The 14,820-nt window shown below is 44.3% G+C and overlaps 2 protein-coding genes across 2 annotated transcripts in view; one reads left to right on the forward strand and one right to left on the reverse strand.

The window, feature by feature from the left end:
* The window catches only part of LOC138589276 (membrane-associated guanylate kinase, WW and PDZ domain-containing protein 1-like), a 90,481-nt gene extending 83,409 nt beyond the window's left edge, over nucleotides 1–7,072 (forward strand). The window contains exons 18-23 of the mRNA XM_069659488.1: nucleotides 2,419–2,622; nucleotides 3,817–3,904; nucleotides 3,998–4,058; nucleotides 5,665–5,808; nucleotides 5,923–6,061; nucleotides 6,689–7,072. Coding sequence (XP_069515589.1) covers nucleotides 2,419–2,622; nucleotides 3,817–3,904; nucleotides 3,998–4,058; nucleotides 5,665–5,808; nucleotides 5,923–6,061; nucleotides 6,689–7,032 — 980 coding nt within the window. The 3' untranslated portion in view covers nucleotides 7,033–7,072. The remainder of the gene's footprint in view (nucleotides 1–2,418; nucleotides 2,623–3,816; nucleotides 3,905–3,997; nucleotides 4,059–5,664; nucleotides 5,809–5,922; nucleotides 6,062–6,688) is intronic.
* Nucleotides 7,073–12,887: 5,815 nt separating this feature from the next.
* LOC138590296 (rhodopsin) lies at nucleotides 12,888–13,949 on the reverse strand. The gene has a single exon (XM_069660910.1). It carries the CDS (start codon nucleotides 13,947–13,949, stop codon nucleotides 12,888–12,890), a length of 1,062 nt encoding a protein of 353 aa, XP_069517011.1.
* Nucleotides 13,950–14,820: the final 871 nt, after the last annotated feature.

The raw sequence follows: 14,820 nt of genomic DNA on the forward strand, positions 1-14,820 counted from the left end.
TACCGTATTACTGGGAGCAGCAGCACAAACAACTACAAACACCACAGTCTCAAAGCAGTACTCTTTACTTATGGTTTCCCGTACAATGTACAAAATAAATACTTAATTTAGTTTCCGTTCAAATTCAGGCTTATTATGAGTCTAGCTGCTGTAGCTGCAGTCGTGACAGCATCAGCTACTGATCTTATAACTCCAACTGAACCAGGGATTGAACAACCTCCTGCACACGAACTATCCCACTTTTAATTCACACGGTTTACCCTCACTCAACGTCCTGCCGTCACATCTAAAGATATAACTTACATTACCTTCTATGAAAGGCAGGAAATATTTGAAGTTTCAGCTTTACTTCTGGGAGTCAAATGTAAAGCTCTTTGTACCTTTTAAGTCCTATTAATTTTAAGCAACATTCAATGTGTTTTTTAGCCCTTTCAAGAAGTGCAGAAAACCTGAGGGCTGGCACATGAAACAGCCCCACTCTCTTGTGCATATTTCCATCAAATAGACGCGTCCACAGAGGGTATAAATGAACCGCTGAGAAAAATGACTGATGCCATCTCCTGGCAGAATCACAATATTAGTACAGTTGCTCCTGAGTGAGTTTCCTGGAGTGTGATGGGACCTTAAAGGCACAGGCCGAGGTCAGAAAACCTACTATCATGCGCTCGGGGAAGAAGAAAGAAATCCCCTCATGTGCGCTCTCCCCCCGGGAACCGACGGGGCCGCGGCTTTATCACAAACACCATCATCACAGATTCATGCCTCACAGCTGCCCACACCAATTCATTTAGCATGTAATTGAAGTCTACTCAGCGCACTCCATGGCTGTCTGTACCGTTTACGTATCCCGGCAAAACAGCAGAATTGCATGTATTAAAGTTGCTCGGGCATTGATGAGAAATCGCAGACGTCCTCGTCGAACAAATTTGGTATTAACCTCCGAGTGATGAATATCCATCGGCAATGTCACGCCAAGGTCCCGTGTATAGTTAGCCATTATGATGATATACTGTGGTGTGTCACAGGCAAAACAGCAGAATGGATGAGATGTTCGCCACACTGACTGCCCGGGGAAAATTTCATTGATCCCATGGGCTAATGGTGTTGCTCTACAAAATGCGACGCGAGAATGAATGTGTTATTTATAGTGACATCAGCGACGGTGCTAGTCAACAACCTTGTCAAAACGTCTTCTAGTCTTTTGAGGTTGCTGGGGTTTTTTTTTTTTGCTGCTGCGTCGCCGCCGCGCTCTCCCGCGCCGCTCAGTCGCTTTTCCTCTCGGGACGACAAGATGAATGGACTTTGTTGCTTTGATGTGCTGAACTGGGATCTCGCTGCTCGTTCTCCTAACGGATTCCAACCGTGTGGGACATGACAGAGGAATGTGTGTTACTTAAAAAAATCACACATGGCTCTGTGTGAGGATTCTTCCAGGAGATAGTTGCCAGTTCAGGGAAGAACAAAGCAGATTCAGCGGATTCAATCTCCCATACATCACGTAAACCATTTTTCTCCAGTCCATCAGGGCCCATCCCCCCGCTGTGACCTGGGGTTGGCAGTGTGCTTAGCAGATTGCGTATTAAATCCCTAGTACTTGCCACACCCTGTCATGTCCCACATGTCATTATTCAGATAGAGTGACAGGATACAAGAGCATTTTTCAATCAGGACACAGGGAGGGTGATGAAATAAATATGGATGTTGCAAAAAGAGACTTGATAGAAGGGGGAGTGCACTGAGGGGAGGAGCGGAGATAAATGGAGTGAGATGGAGGGAGGACGAGGAGATCCCCGGGGTCTGTTCAGAGCTTCTGTGTAAACAAGACGTGCAGTATTGAGCTCCGTCACTCAGCCGCAGATTGGATTTCTTTTGCAGTTCTTGCATTGATCACATGACTGGAAGCGAAAACAGACTATAGGCTGCTCATCTGAGGACCACACATGTCAATTAACCTGAACGTCTCGCACGCTGCAGCGGCGATCGTGATGCCTGGTGGAGAGGTGTTCTCATGATGCTGTGAACAGTGTATTGATAGGCCGTCCGCCGTGGGCCCTGACCAGTGGCTTATGATTCACAGGCTATTGATTATTGTGTCAGGTGGAGGGGGCTGGGGTGAGATTCTGCATATTCCCACGGAGCGCATGAATCTCTTTCTGACATCAAACAGTTTAAACTCCTCCAGTTTGAGGCATCGACTGCTGTATTTTTTCATGTGCAATGATTGCCACGTTAATTATTGATCTACATGCATGTTAATAATCGTCTGTGATTGATTAGGGGGGTGGTGATCTTGATAATTAACCTCTCTTTTCATCTCTTTCTCTCTTCCTTCCTTTCTGTCCTTTTTATAAACTAAAAAACAAATCAATCAAATCATCCCCACACACAAACAAAATATGTAATGCTGTAACACGAAAGCTGGAAATGCTTGTGTGGCCATGCCCCACAAAATAGGGCGCATCATCGAGGGCAGCCCGGCGGACCGCTGCGGGAAGCTGAAGGTGGGGGACCGGATACTGGCCGTGAACTGCTGCTCCATCACCAACAAGTCGCACTCGGACATCGTCAATCTGATCAAGGAGGCCGGGAACACGGTCTCGCTCAGGATCATCCCGGGTGATGGTAAGACTTTTTTTTTTTTGCTTCCAGCCTCTCATGGCTGTTCCATAATGCAGCATGATGTGACTTATTCATGGATGTTGTGGGAAGGAAAGGGCACCGCTGCTCTTCACAGGCAAGAGCACTTTTCATCAGGGTGTGAACCCTGGTGTCTCAGAGGGTGAGTCACTGAGTGGGAGGAAGGTGATGTCGCCCCCAGAAACTACCCTTCTTTTTCTTTTCTTGTTTGTTTTCTTCACCAGATGTCTTACCACTTGCAATATTTTGCCAGTTTGAAAGGATTAAAAACACAGTTCGCATTTGATCAAGTGCTTCCTGTTGGTGTTAATCTCATGAGCTTAGCCGAGGAACGGGAAATGGAACTGCTTTATATTGCTGCACAAGCAGTTTGCAACCCAAAGCCCCACATTTTGGGTAAAATATGTCAAGTGCTTTAACTGGAGTGCTTGCTTCTGGCTTAGCGGCTGCTGCACCAATCAAAACACCGAGCAGAGCTCCGCTCTGACACCCTCCACGGAGACAGAAAATGCTGCTTAATTAAGACTGGATGTGAGAGAGGTGGGAAAAAACTCCCACACACGCTTACTTACTCAGAGGCTTGTTTGTGACCGTGCATGATGCAAGGTCTTTTAGCAGAAAGAATGACACGGCTTGTGATGTGATGCAACTTATTCCGATTATAACGGCTACAGAAAGACGTCCTATTCAGGTGGCTGTGAAAACGTCTTAATGAGGGAAGAGTGAAAAAGCAGCCTCTGATAAATGAGCCGGGCTGATTTTCCTCCTAAACACAGGCGAGCTGTGGAAACTAATGTGCGCTGCAGCGTTCTTGTTAGCGATAAGATGGAACTGAGGAAAGGCAAGGAAAGAGAGTTGTTTCATTTCCCTCCCGGAAAAAGCAGATGAAACAAAATGATGCAAGCCACAAGTTCTTTTTTCTCTCTCTTCACTGCTGTTTTTCTTTCGTGCAGTCGGGGCCGGTGTTGTCTATGAGCAAATGGCAAATGACAACATCACAGGCAGTTAGCGTCAGGTTGAATAGAGGAGCCTGTGGGCGGTTCGCTGGACTCTTCTGGACAGTAACATTTTGTTCTCCAGAGTCTTTTGAAAACGTGGCCGCCGGCTAAAGCAGTTATTTTATTTTAGTTTATATTAGTTGTTTCTTTTTCTAACGCATTTTTTTCTGCCTGTTTCCAGAATCTTCCAATGCTTCTCTGCTGACTAACGCTGAGAAGATCGCTACCATCACCACCACACACACACCTCAACAGACCACAGAGTCCCGGTAGGTGATGATGCATCTGTGTTTAAAAATACACACGATTTTCCATCGCTTTGTGCGCTATATTCTTTAATGCATCGCAATTCTTTCTTACAGGAACAACTCAAAGTCGAAAGGAGCCCCTCCTCCTCCTCCCACACAAACTCAGACGTCACAGGTGAGAATAGAAGTTTGCAGCCACCGTTAATGATCGTCTGGGTTTTGAATCAAAACGTATGTTCTCAAATATCACTCACTTTAACACACAGTGCGGCAATAAACAGAGGAAGGGAACTGATCAAAAGTCTTTATCTGAGCTGCTAAACAAAGGCACACATTTTCAGGCTCCTCCTGAAGGCGTTCATATATCAGAACGTCAGAAAGGTGTAAGGGTGTGGGCTTTCTGAAGCCATTCAACCGTCCGACAAGCCGCTGTGACGGAGCATACTGACCACTTACATGTCACATCATTACTAAGATTTGCATTCATGCAGGGATAGCTACCCTTGTGCACACTGACATCATTATTATAGAATTACACGAGCTTGGTTTACCAGAGCAGAAAAAGGCCATGAATCACAAACATTTCAAACAACGTTATGCTGAAGGTTTATTGTTGCATTCTCGCAGCTCTGTTAAAATAAGTATTTGACATATGTCCAGAGTAAAACAACATCAGTCTAACATCAACTATCAAATTGATTATACCATCCTCAAGTAGGCAGTGTCTGTCTGTACAGGCTGTTATGTTTGCACACACAAGCTGTGTCCCAGTCCAGGGGCTGCGTCCTTCGATTGGCTGTATTTGAAGGCCGGTTGCGTCACAGCAGCGCGTCGAAGGCTCCTTCAGATGCAGCTGACAAATGCGTCCTCCTTTTCCCAAGGATCCATCAGGTGCATCCTTCACGGCCCAACGTATCCCGAGATTCATTGCAGGCCAATTCAAACGAGATGGCGGATTTTACTTTTAAATGAAAACGTTTTTGGTTTCAACTCAATCGAATAGCTAGAGATACAAATGTTAGAAAACAACGAAAGGGCCCTTGAAACAAATTATCTGTAAAATAGTAGGTTAAGTTACGTGACGTAAGTTATGATAGCTTGTTAGCCCGCTAGCTACATCTTGTTAGGCGACATGAGCGGCGTTTGGTGACGCAAGGATAAGGGCGGGAACCAGACCGTCTCATTTCAGTAATAACTCCATAGACCACGTCCTTCGAAGGATGCAGCCCCTGAATTGAGAGACAGCTCCAGCGTTCTTGACTCTCTACTTGTTCTTGACATTCTAAACATCAACAACTATAAATATAACTCACACATTAAACACCACATCATCACCTGTTTTACTTTACTCTTCTTGAATTTACATGTTAAAGTTACCTTGAAGTAAAAGATCTCAGTATCTCTATAATGCTGTGTTTGAAATGTCAAAGTGTAGTTTGAAAATGAATAAAGTTTTGGACCAATAAGTGACAGAGAAAATTATTTTGGCTTGTGTTTGGAGGGAGCTTTTGATGAGTAAGGTAAGGTTGGGTCCAGCCCTTGTGGTGCCCTTGCTTAGTGATCTGCAGCCTCCTCACAGGCTCCTGTGGCATTAATTATTCATGCATTGTAGGGTATTGTACTGCGATTGACATTTTGTGAGTTTTTGTGGGACATGGCTTGATTAGTCCTGAAGTTTAGACTCACCTTTTGACTCCCTGGAGGATCATGGATTAGTCACTCGTTCTCTCCGGGCTCCCTGTGACTCGCTCTTTATCTCTCCCTTTTTGTTTGCCTCATAGGATGCAGAGTTTTACTCCGTGGACCTCGAGCGGGACAGTAAAGGCTTTGGCTTCAGCCTGAGAGGAGGACGGGAGTACAACATGGACCTGTATGTGTTGAGACTAGCGGAAGATGGGGCTGCTGTCAGAAATGGCAAGATGAGGGTACGAATTTATGATCACATAAATCCTTTACATGTTCGCAGGCTACAATCCCTCTTTGCGCACTATTGATTATTATTAGCACGCTTTGACGAAACGAGACTTCTCTGTTTTCAGGTGGGAGATGAGATCCTGGAGATTAACGGGGAGAGCACAAAGAACATGAAGCATTCACGTGCCATCGAACTGATAAAGAACGGTGGTCGGCGGGCGCGGCTCGTCCTCAAACGGGGAGACGGATCTGTACCTGAATATGGTAGGTAAACATGTCGCAGTGTTGTGCTCCTCTTCCTGTAAATAACGCTGCTAATGCCAGCTTTGAAATCGTATTATTCCTGCAGCGGTAAACACCGCAAGACTAGAATAAAGCTTCTTATCTGCTGAATGCACAGCAGGGACATTTTCTGAAATTGATTTCCATGAATTGTATTACTCTAAATGATAAAGCTTGAGCAGAAGACGCTCTCTGATCCATTACTGTAAAGCGACCTGTCGTAGTTTTAAGAATTGATCAGTGAAGAAATGTTTGCCATAATGGCTTGCTCTGTGATTGATACCGCATAGGATGTGTAGCAGATGTTTTACAGCTGAAGTAAGAGCTGTATGCTCTGCTGATAGATGATTCCTCTCACAGCCATGTTGTTGTATTTCTCAGCAGTATTCTCTTCTTCTTGGGGTTTAATTTTCTGACACTTTCTCCCCCTCTCAGATGTTTTTCATGCTGAATAAAGTGTAATATTTGACTTTTTTCAAAACAAACCCATCTTGGCTCTGTTGAGATGCACTGTAAAAACAGCCTCTTGTCTGTTCTATTTGTTCTCTTCCTCCTTCTTCCTCCTCTCTGATTGTCTCTTTGTCGCTGGGCTCTTCCTCCTCTCTCCAGCGATGATGGCTCCTCATCTCGCTGTTGGTACAATGAGGAATGACAAGATGGGAGAGCCCTGTTTCTACCTAATGGGCCAAAATCAGACCACGGTTTGTAGCCAAAAGTCTGTCCCAATCCACGCTCTCCGCTCATCTTTTTCCTTTCGATTTGATCCACCTTTTCCTTTCAGCTCATCCCTACCTGACTCCCACTATGTTTGTGTTTGCGCGCAGGTGTGTGTGCATGCTTTACGTCATGTCATGCTTGAATTAAACTTTTACTTTATTAACTTCTGTGAATTTGTACACGTGCAAACCTTCCAACTCCGCCAGCTTCACACCAGACATCCTTACTGGGACTAATTTAATACCACCGCTCATCACACGCTGCTGCCATAGCAACCTGTCTCTAAATTGGCAGACCTGCAGCCAAACACTTTTTTTTTTTTTTGCTTTTGGTTTGTTCTTTCCAATGATGCACATTGAGCTGTTCACCATTTTGTTTTGAATGACTTCCTAGGTCTGCTGTGCTGTGTCGTTGATACCCCTGCCCTACACTCGCCAATGTGTTGTACCTGCTGTTGTTGCTGACATCACCTTGTGTCTCAACCCGCAGCCCTATAGAGAAAACATGTTGAAGTAATCACTTCAATGCATTTTATGTGTATGGGTGTAAAACCGAATGTCACACATCAGTTAGCCTGATTGTTTCTGGGGACATACGTAGCATATGAAAGAGCACATGTATGCATGGTTTCCATAAATCTGTGCATTGACTTTCTGTCACGTCAATGCAAGAGCTCATATGAACCAACAAGGAAAGTCTGCTGAACACAGTTAATGGCACATTATTGATGTAAAAGTGTTCCTCTGGGTTTTTGTAGTCAACAAGCTTTTCCTCCTTTTTCCAACTCTGCAGACGGCAGCAGTGACGGGAACCCTCCCACACCCGGGGCACAAAACACTCCGGAAGTGAGAACGCTGCCACCAAACAGCAGATATCACACCTCATTGGAGTCCAGTTATCCACCAGACCTTCACAAACCATCACGCCAGGAGGAGGCTGCGCGTGGCCGAGACAGGGACAGGAACAGGGACAGGGCTGGGCCAGATCAGATGGACTACCAGGGCCGGCAATTTATCCCCCACCATCATCACACCTGGAATAACAATCACAGTCAAAGTACCCCCAGAAAGCAGTCTCCAGAGAACAACAACAGCAGTGGCAACAAGAAGAGCCGAGGCCGCAAAGTCAAGAAGTCCGAGTCGGAGAGCGGCATCTCTAAACTCCTAAAGACTCTGAGGAAAGACAGCTCGGGGAAGAAGGCTGCAGCTGCTGAGAAACTGAGGGGGCGAGAACTCTCAAGCAGCAGTTCTACTCTGGACGGGAGGATTCGTCCGCAGCGCCGCGGCTCCCTTGACCGCTCACCAACCCTTAAGCGCGCCCCATCTCCTGATCGCCGGCGGGCCAAGTCCATGGACCGCAGGGCAGAGCGTGCCCAAAGAGACCGTACACCTGAAAGGGAGTATGACGACGGAGGGTTCCTCGCAGCCACCCCTGAGCGTAAGTTCTACGAGCGGAGGCTCCTCAAGGACTCACAGATGGCTGGGCGAGTCATGGAGGCTTCAACCCCCGAGCGCGCAAACAACAACGGGGATACCTTGTCTCTTTCCAGGGGCCGTACGTATGAAAGAGCCACAAAGAACGGCAACCTCCTGAGAGACTCTTCCTCAGAGAGGAGGGAGGAGGGATATCGGATGAACGGGACACCGGAGAGACGATACCGAGTGGAGCGGGACTCTTCCCCTGACAGCAACTACAGCCGGGACGAGCTGAACTATGCAGCAGCACCCAGACTGAAGGACTACTACAGTATGATGAAGAACAACGCTGCACACAACAATGCTGCCTACAACAACACAGGCCATAACAATAACGCTGCAGGCCACAGCCCGAACCAGCTCCCTGAGCCCAAGAGACGGCTGTACAAAGAAAGCCCCAAAGACCTCAGCATCTAGAGCAGAGCAGAGATCCCCCTCGCCACTCTCTCCTCTATCTGTGCAAACTATGTACCATACACTGGAATCGGACTTCTGAGGATAAAAACTCTTGTGCTTTATTTGGTCAACTGGTTTATTGATTGATTTGATTGACTTAACTACTTGTGATCCCATCTAGAGATTCATAAAACAGCAGGAATACGATCCTTCTATGAGTTCACACTGGTTGTTTTGTCATTGTTCTAGTTATTTTGAACATAACAGAAGTTGTTGTACTATAGTGAAGGTATTGTATGTGCCTGCATATAAAATCAGTGATATTGCTTTTTGTAGGCATTGCTGAATCTAAATATTTGTTCCCTCAGAGGTTTGAAACATTCTTCCAGTTGTGGTAACTTCGAACTACTAAGCTTGTTTTCAACTTGTTTTTTTAGATGTCTTTTCCATCCCTGACTTGCTTTACTGAACAAACTATAGCACAAGACATGATGGTTCACAAGAACTGTGAAAGTCCAGTCGGACTGAAGGCAAAAACCTAAATTTAAGATCTGACGGTAAAAAAAAAAAATAGAGTGATAATTATATAAATAATATATGACTTTGTTGCATTTGCTCACTATTTATTTTGAATTTGGCACATATCTTGAACAAGCTTTGTTAATTCTTTGAGGACCAAGGTAGAAGTGCACACTGTACCTGGGAAAGCATGCTGTGCCCTCACTTGTGTTGCAACATTGAACTGTATGGCAGCTCGCCTTGCTTTCATAAAACACGCCCACACGCGGAAGAAATCAGGCAACTGATGTGGAAATTGGCAGTTGTGTTATTAGCTTCCCACTTGGAGTGGGGTTATAAAAATAGCTTGAGCGCTGTGGATCTTTTGTTCCTCGGTGTTTGCTGATGTAGCAGGGAAGGAAGCTAAATCACTTTCAACTAGAGGCAAAGCTCTTCTCATAGTTTCTCTGTTGAGGGGAAAAAGATAAATTTGTTGCGCATCAAAATTTCAATTCACCTTCTATGAGTCTTTATTATGCCAGCCTGAAGCTGCCATAAAATATGCCAAAAAATTACAACAAACAAACGTGTAAATTTTCCCTGTGCAAGTTGCATGTGTAACTCTAAGTGTAGTTTAACCACTAAATCTGTTGAAGTCTGAGCGGGAGTAATCGATAAGGAACATGCACTGTAACCCCACAGTAATTGTTGGCCCTGTCCTCATGGTGATGATACACATATTTGCGCACCTGAACACCTCCTGGGTCCTGACACAAATAGAGCTGATGTGGTTTGTTGTGTTGGTAACATCCGGAGAGTCCCGGTACAGGAGACGACCAATCTGCCATGCTGAGCCATGCTGTCACGCCACTGGAGTCTGACTGCTGCTTTATAATGTGTTCTGTGTGTATTCTCTGTTTTATGTTTCATTAGAGAACTTAAAATATATTGGATAATCCACAACAAATGCATTGTTTGATCACTGTTGTCGCCATGGTACTGTATTAACAAAAAAAAAAGACGAAAAAAAGAAAAGAAACACATTTAAGAACTTAACCTGTTGGCCATCACCTGTAAAGATTTTTCCAATGTAACTATTAGGAACCTGTCAAGGATTAAAATGTTGCCTTTTTCTTGTACAAAAGAGAAATTTATGAAAACCTCTGCAGTGAGGAATGTGATATTGTGTTTATATCTCTGAAATGGACCTGATGATTTATGGGAAATATGTTGATTTACTCTGGATCAGGTATGTAAAGACATTTTAAAATGAAAGACTGTATTTGGTCAATCAGAAACTGTGTGATGGTTTGAATCTCTCTCGATGGTTAGCCTGCCTTTGTATTATAAAGCACTTGTATGCAGTCTGTGTTCTTCAAGCATTAGTTCTTGCAATGTGCTCCGGACATAATGCTGTCTCTGTGTTGATAAAAGCAGTACATGTATATGGGCCAATCTTTTTTATAAAACTATGCATATATAAATACTACATTGTTCATAGCTTTATTTGACCCATGAAGCTATACATAACATTAGTCTAAGTACAAGTAGATGTGGACTTATCCAGCTTCTTTCCTTGAGATGGATTACAATGTATATGTAGCTATCAAAAGAAGTCTGTGAATGCTATTTTTATTATCAAATAAAGTTTTCCATACAAATTCAAAAGGATTTCATATTTCTGCACAGCCGTTTTTCAGTCGCGTCTCTGGAGAGGCTTCTGAGTTTGTACACTCCTTTTGATCAAATCACTCCGGTGTGTCAGTCGTGATGGCACCGTGCAGCTTCTGAGACTGTTCGGTTTGGAGGAAACTTACTATATTTAACAGTGACTGTACATTGGTTCAAACCCTTAAAATCCATGTAAGTAACATGGGAATAATACGTAAGATGTGTCACTAGCTTGGGCTGTCAATTGTATTGCGTTCCTCGCCTACTTTGAAAAGCGTATTTATACAACACATACTAAAACAAAGACAGTACAAGCAGACCTTTATAACTCAATACACTCCAACAAGAGCACAATTCATGTTTGAAAGTCTCAGCATACATGACATACCTTGTCATGGGAAATTGTACAATAATTGTAAAGTAAAAGTAGGCAAATTAGGGCGCTGTTTTAGCTCAGCGGTTAAATCACATGTACCATGTACAGAGACTCAGTCCTTGATGTGGTTCGACTCCGACTCTCGGCTTATTGCGCGTCATCACCCGTCGCTAGTCACGCATTTCCTATTCTATGCACTATCCTGTCCAATAAATGCGAAGGCCAAAAACCTATTAAACTCTTTCTTACCGGACTGGGGTATTAATTCACAGATCGCTGAATGATATATCGTATGTGGAACAAAACAAAATAACTTCAGATACCTTCATTAAAGTTTTTAGAGTACGATTATGCAACCACAGAAAGTTTCCTGTTGAATGATTCTTGTGCTAAATGAGAGCCGCGAGCGCTTCATATTTTCCCTTAAGCTCTCAGCTGGAGTTTGACGTCAGACTTTTCAGTGAGAATCTGTATTCCATGGAAGGATGGTTACTATAGCGACACATGAAGGACATTGTGGGAGAGATCTGGAGGTGTTTGCTCCCAAACAATAACTGAACAGGTATCACGTCATCAACTGAGTTTCTGTCATTTATCCTGCTCGAGTTGCATGGCCCCGTCTTTCACAGGCTATAGTAAGGTATTAAAAAAGCCCAGGGGATTCTTTTAGAAACACTTGCATATTAACCTGTGTTAAGTTTTATTTATACCGTCGCTTTCACATACGGGTGCCCTCAGGAAGAGTTATAGGCTTGTGATTTAAGATAAAGTCTTACAGATTCAGCCTTTCACAATGGCTTTACGTAAGGTTCGAATGGCTTGTAGGTTTATATAAGGGAAGTAAGGAACACAGGTGAGTCGTACCCGTTATCATTCCACCCTATCATCAAGGTGTCTCGGCTATACCGATTTGTGTCATCCAGTAAGTCTCTCTCTGTCTTAACCTTTCATTAATGAGATTAATATTCATCCTCAGATAAAGTTGGTGTTGTGTCATGAGTCTATTCATCCCTGATGAATGTCATAATCCCTCAGGTAGGCCAACTTCTAAATCCAAGGTGACCTGTGATCGAAATGCGATTACTGTAGCAACGCAGATGCGTCTACAAAATAAATTGAAAAACGTATCGATTCGTTTCTGTTTCGCAATAACTGTTTGTACTGTTAGCTTCTGCTGGAGATGAGCAGTTCCACTAATATAATAGCTGTACAGTAAAAATCGACTCAAGACATGCATGCATTCTGAACAGGTCATTCAACTTTATTCATTTGATTAAATATACTACAGTCATATGAACTTTGCCACCCAAGCTGTAAGTAAAACATAAACAGGATGAGTCATTTGCAAAGTGCGTTTTATTTTACGTTGCCTTGATTACATGCCTCTACATTCAAAAATAAGCCAATATCATATATGATCCAACTGTAAAAGATTAACATTTCTTTCCCTTTGCTCTCAGGAAAAAAAAAAATCATAGATAGTGAAGTTGGATATTCTGTACATACAGGAAAAACTCTGTAATGGGCTGACCTTTCCTGCAACTGTCTTTAGGTTAGAACCAACTCGTTGGTAAAAATACAAAAAGGAAGTTATTTCTGTAGTTGCCAGTTCCCAGGGGGGAGCAGAAGTCTTCTTCTTGGATAGTGGATGATGGAGCCTGTATTGGTGGCCCTTTTATGCAGGAGACACAGAGCTTGAGGAGACAGAGGAGGCCTCGGTCTTGGAGGCAGTAGATGCTCCCTCCTCCTCCTCGAAGGGGTTCTTCCCGCAGCACAAGGTGGTGATCATGCAGTGGCGGAACTGCTTGTTCATGCAGATGTAGATCATTGGGTTGTAGATGGAGGAGCTCTTGGCAAAGAAGGCAGGAATGGTCATGAAGACTGGTCCGAACTCAGAGCCCTGATTTAAGAAGATCCACCAGGCCACACTGGCATAGGGCAACCAACATATCAGGAAGCCGATGACCATGATAACGACCATGCGGGTGACTTCCCTCTCTGCCCTCTGGGTGGTCTCGGACTCCTGCTGGGCAGCAGCAGCCTCCTTGACGGCACAGAGCAAGCGTCCATAGCAGAAGAACACGATAGTAAGTGGAATGAGGAAGTGGCAGGTGAACATGTAGATCACAAAGGACTCATTGTTGAAACCCTCTGCACGTGTGTAGTAGTCGACTCCACATGAGCACTGCATTCCCTCGGGGATGTAACGAGACCAGCCGACCAGTGGAGGCACAGCACAAGCACAGGCCATCAACCAGGTGGCGGCCAAACCCATGATAGCGTGATTCTCCCCGAAGCGGAAGTTGCTGATGGGCTTGCAGACAACCACCCACCTTTCAATAGCCAGAATAACCAGAGACCAGAGTGAGATCTCACCACCGAGGGTAGCAAAGAATCCTTCCAGGTTGCATCCAAGGCGTCCTAGGACAAAGTAGCCGTGCATGGAGGTGTACATCGTTGTGGTGAATCCTCCAAACACCATGAAGAGGTTAGCCACCGCAAGGTTCAGCAGGATGTAGTTTAGAGGGGTTCGCAGCTTCTTGTGTTCAAGGGTGACGTACAGCGTGAGGAAGTTGATGGGGAAGCCCAGAAGGATGAGCAGGAACATGTAGGCGCCCAGGGCAGCATAGGCTGCTGGATTGACAAGGTAGTACTGAGGGTAATCATAAGGACTCCGGACAATGCCAGAAGTGTTTTGCATAGGGATATAGAAAAATGGTCCCTCCGTGCCGTTCATGATTGCGGTTTGTGGTTGCGATCAGCCCTTTGGTGGTGTTTCTTCTGGCTGCTCTCGACAGTAATTGAATGGGACCTTGCAACCAATGGACCCATGTCTGGCTTTTAAAGGCACACCTTGGATTATCACTTTCCAAATCCGTCAGCACAAAGTGATTTAGGACACAGTTAATATCTAATCCAGCCACCACTGCAAACATATCTGACCACTCATCAAGATATTAAGGTTACACCTGCTCATGCCTATGAAGCTATCTAATAACATATTTTAATGTATAGCTTCTTTTAAACCATGATTAAAACTTGCTGCATACAAATAATTTTTTGTGTGTGCACAGTTGGCATGTCTCATTATGTTTGTTTGACTTTGTCCAGGCGCTCCAAGCTCCTTAAGCAAACCTTGCAGGTAGAAGAACTTGTAGCCCCTGATTTGTTCATACATTGATGTGAATTGAAGCATTAGTGCTAATCTGTTTCAGCTGTGTGGTCTACCAGTGCCCTTGACTGGTTTAATGTGTGTGTCTCTCTGGCTTCTCCTGTGAGACGCTCCAGACCCTCTGACCCTGAATCGGCTAAACAGGTAAATGGGATTAATTAATATAGATACATTTCATGACTTGTAACCCCACTTTGTAAGACCACTTTGGTGAGGGTGCTCACGTGTATTAAAAAAAGTATGTGTGAATTCAATTTTGTACAAGCAGCCAGAATCAGTTACATGTACTAGAATATAGTTTACCCTTTTAGCCAAAACGCTAAATCTTCCTTAAACAAATTACTCTTGAGTAGGGCTTCATTATCGATCTATCGGCCATTTTTTTAATCAGTTTAGTCGGTTGGCTTTATACTAAAAGTTTTTGAAACAATGGACG

The sequence above is a fragment of the Semicossyphus pulcher genome, unplaced genomic scaffold (assembly GCF_022749685.1).
Source record: "Semicossyphus pulcher isolate SPU_LCO1_2020_fin unplaced genomic scaffold, fSemPul1.0.p SCAF_13, whole genome shotgun sequence".
In the NCBI taxonomy this organism is placed as follows: domain Eukaryota; kingdom Metazoa; phylum Chordata; class Actinopteri; order Labriformes; family Labridae; genus Semicossyphus; species Semicossyphus pulcher.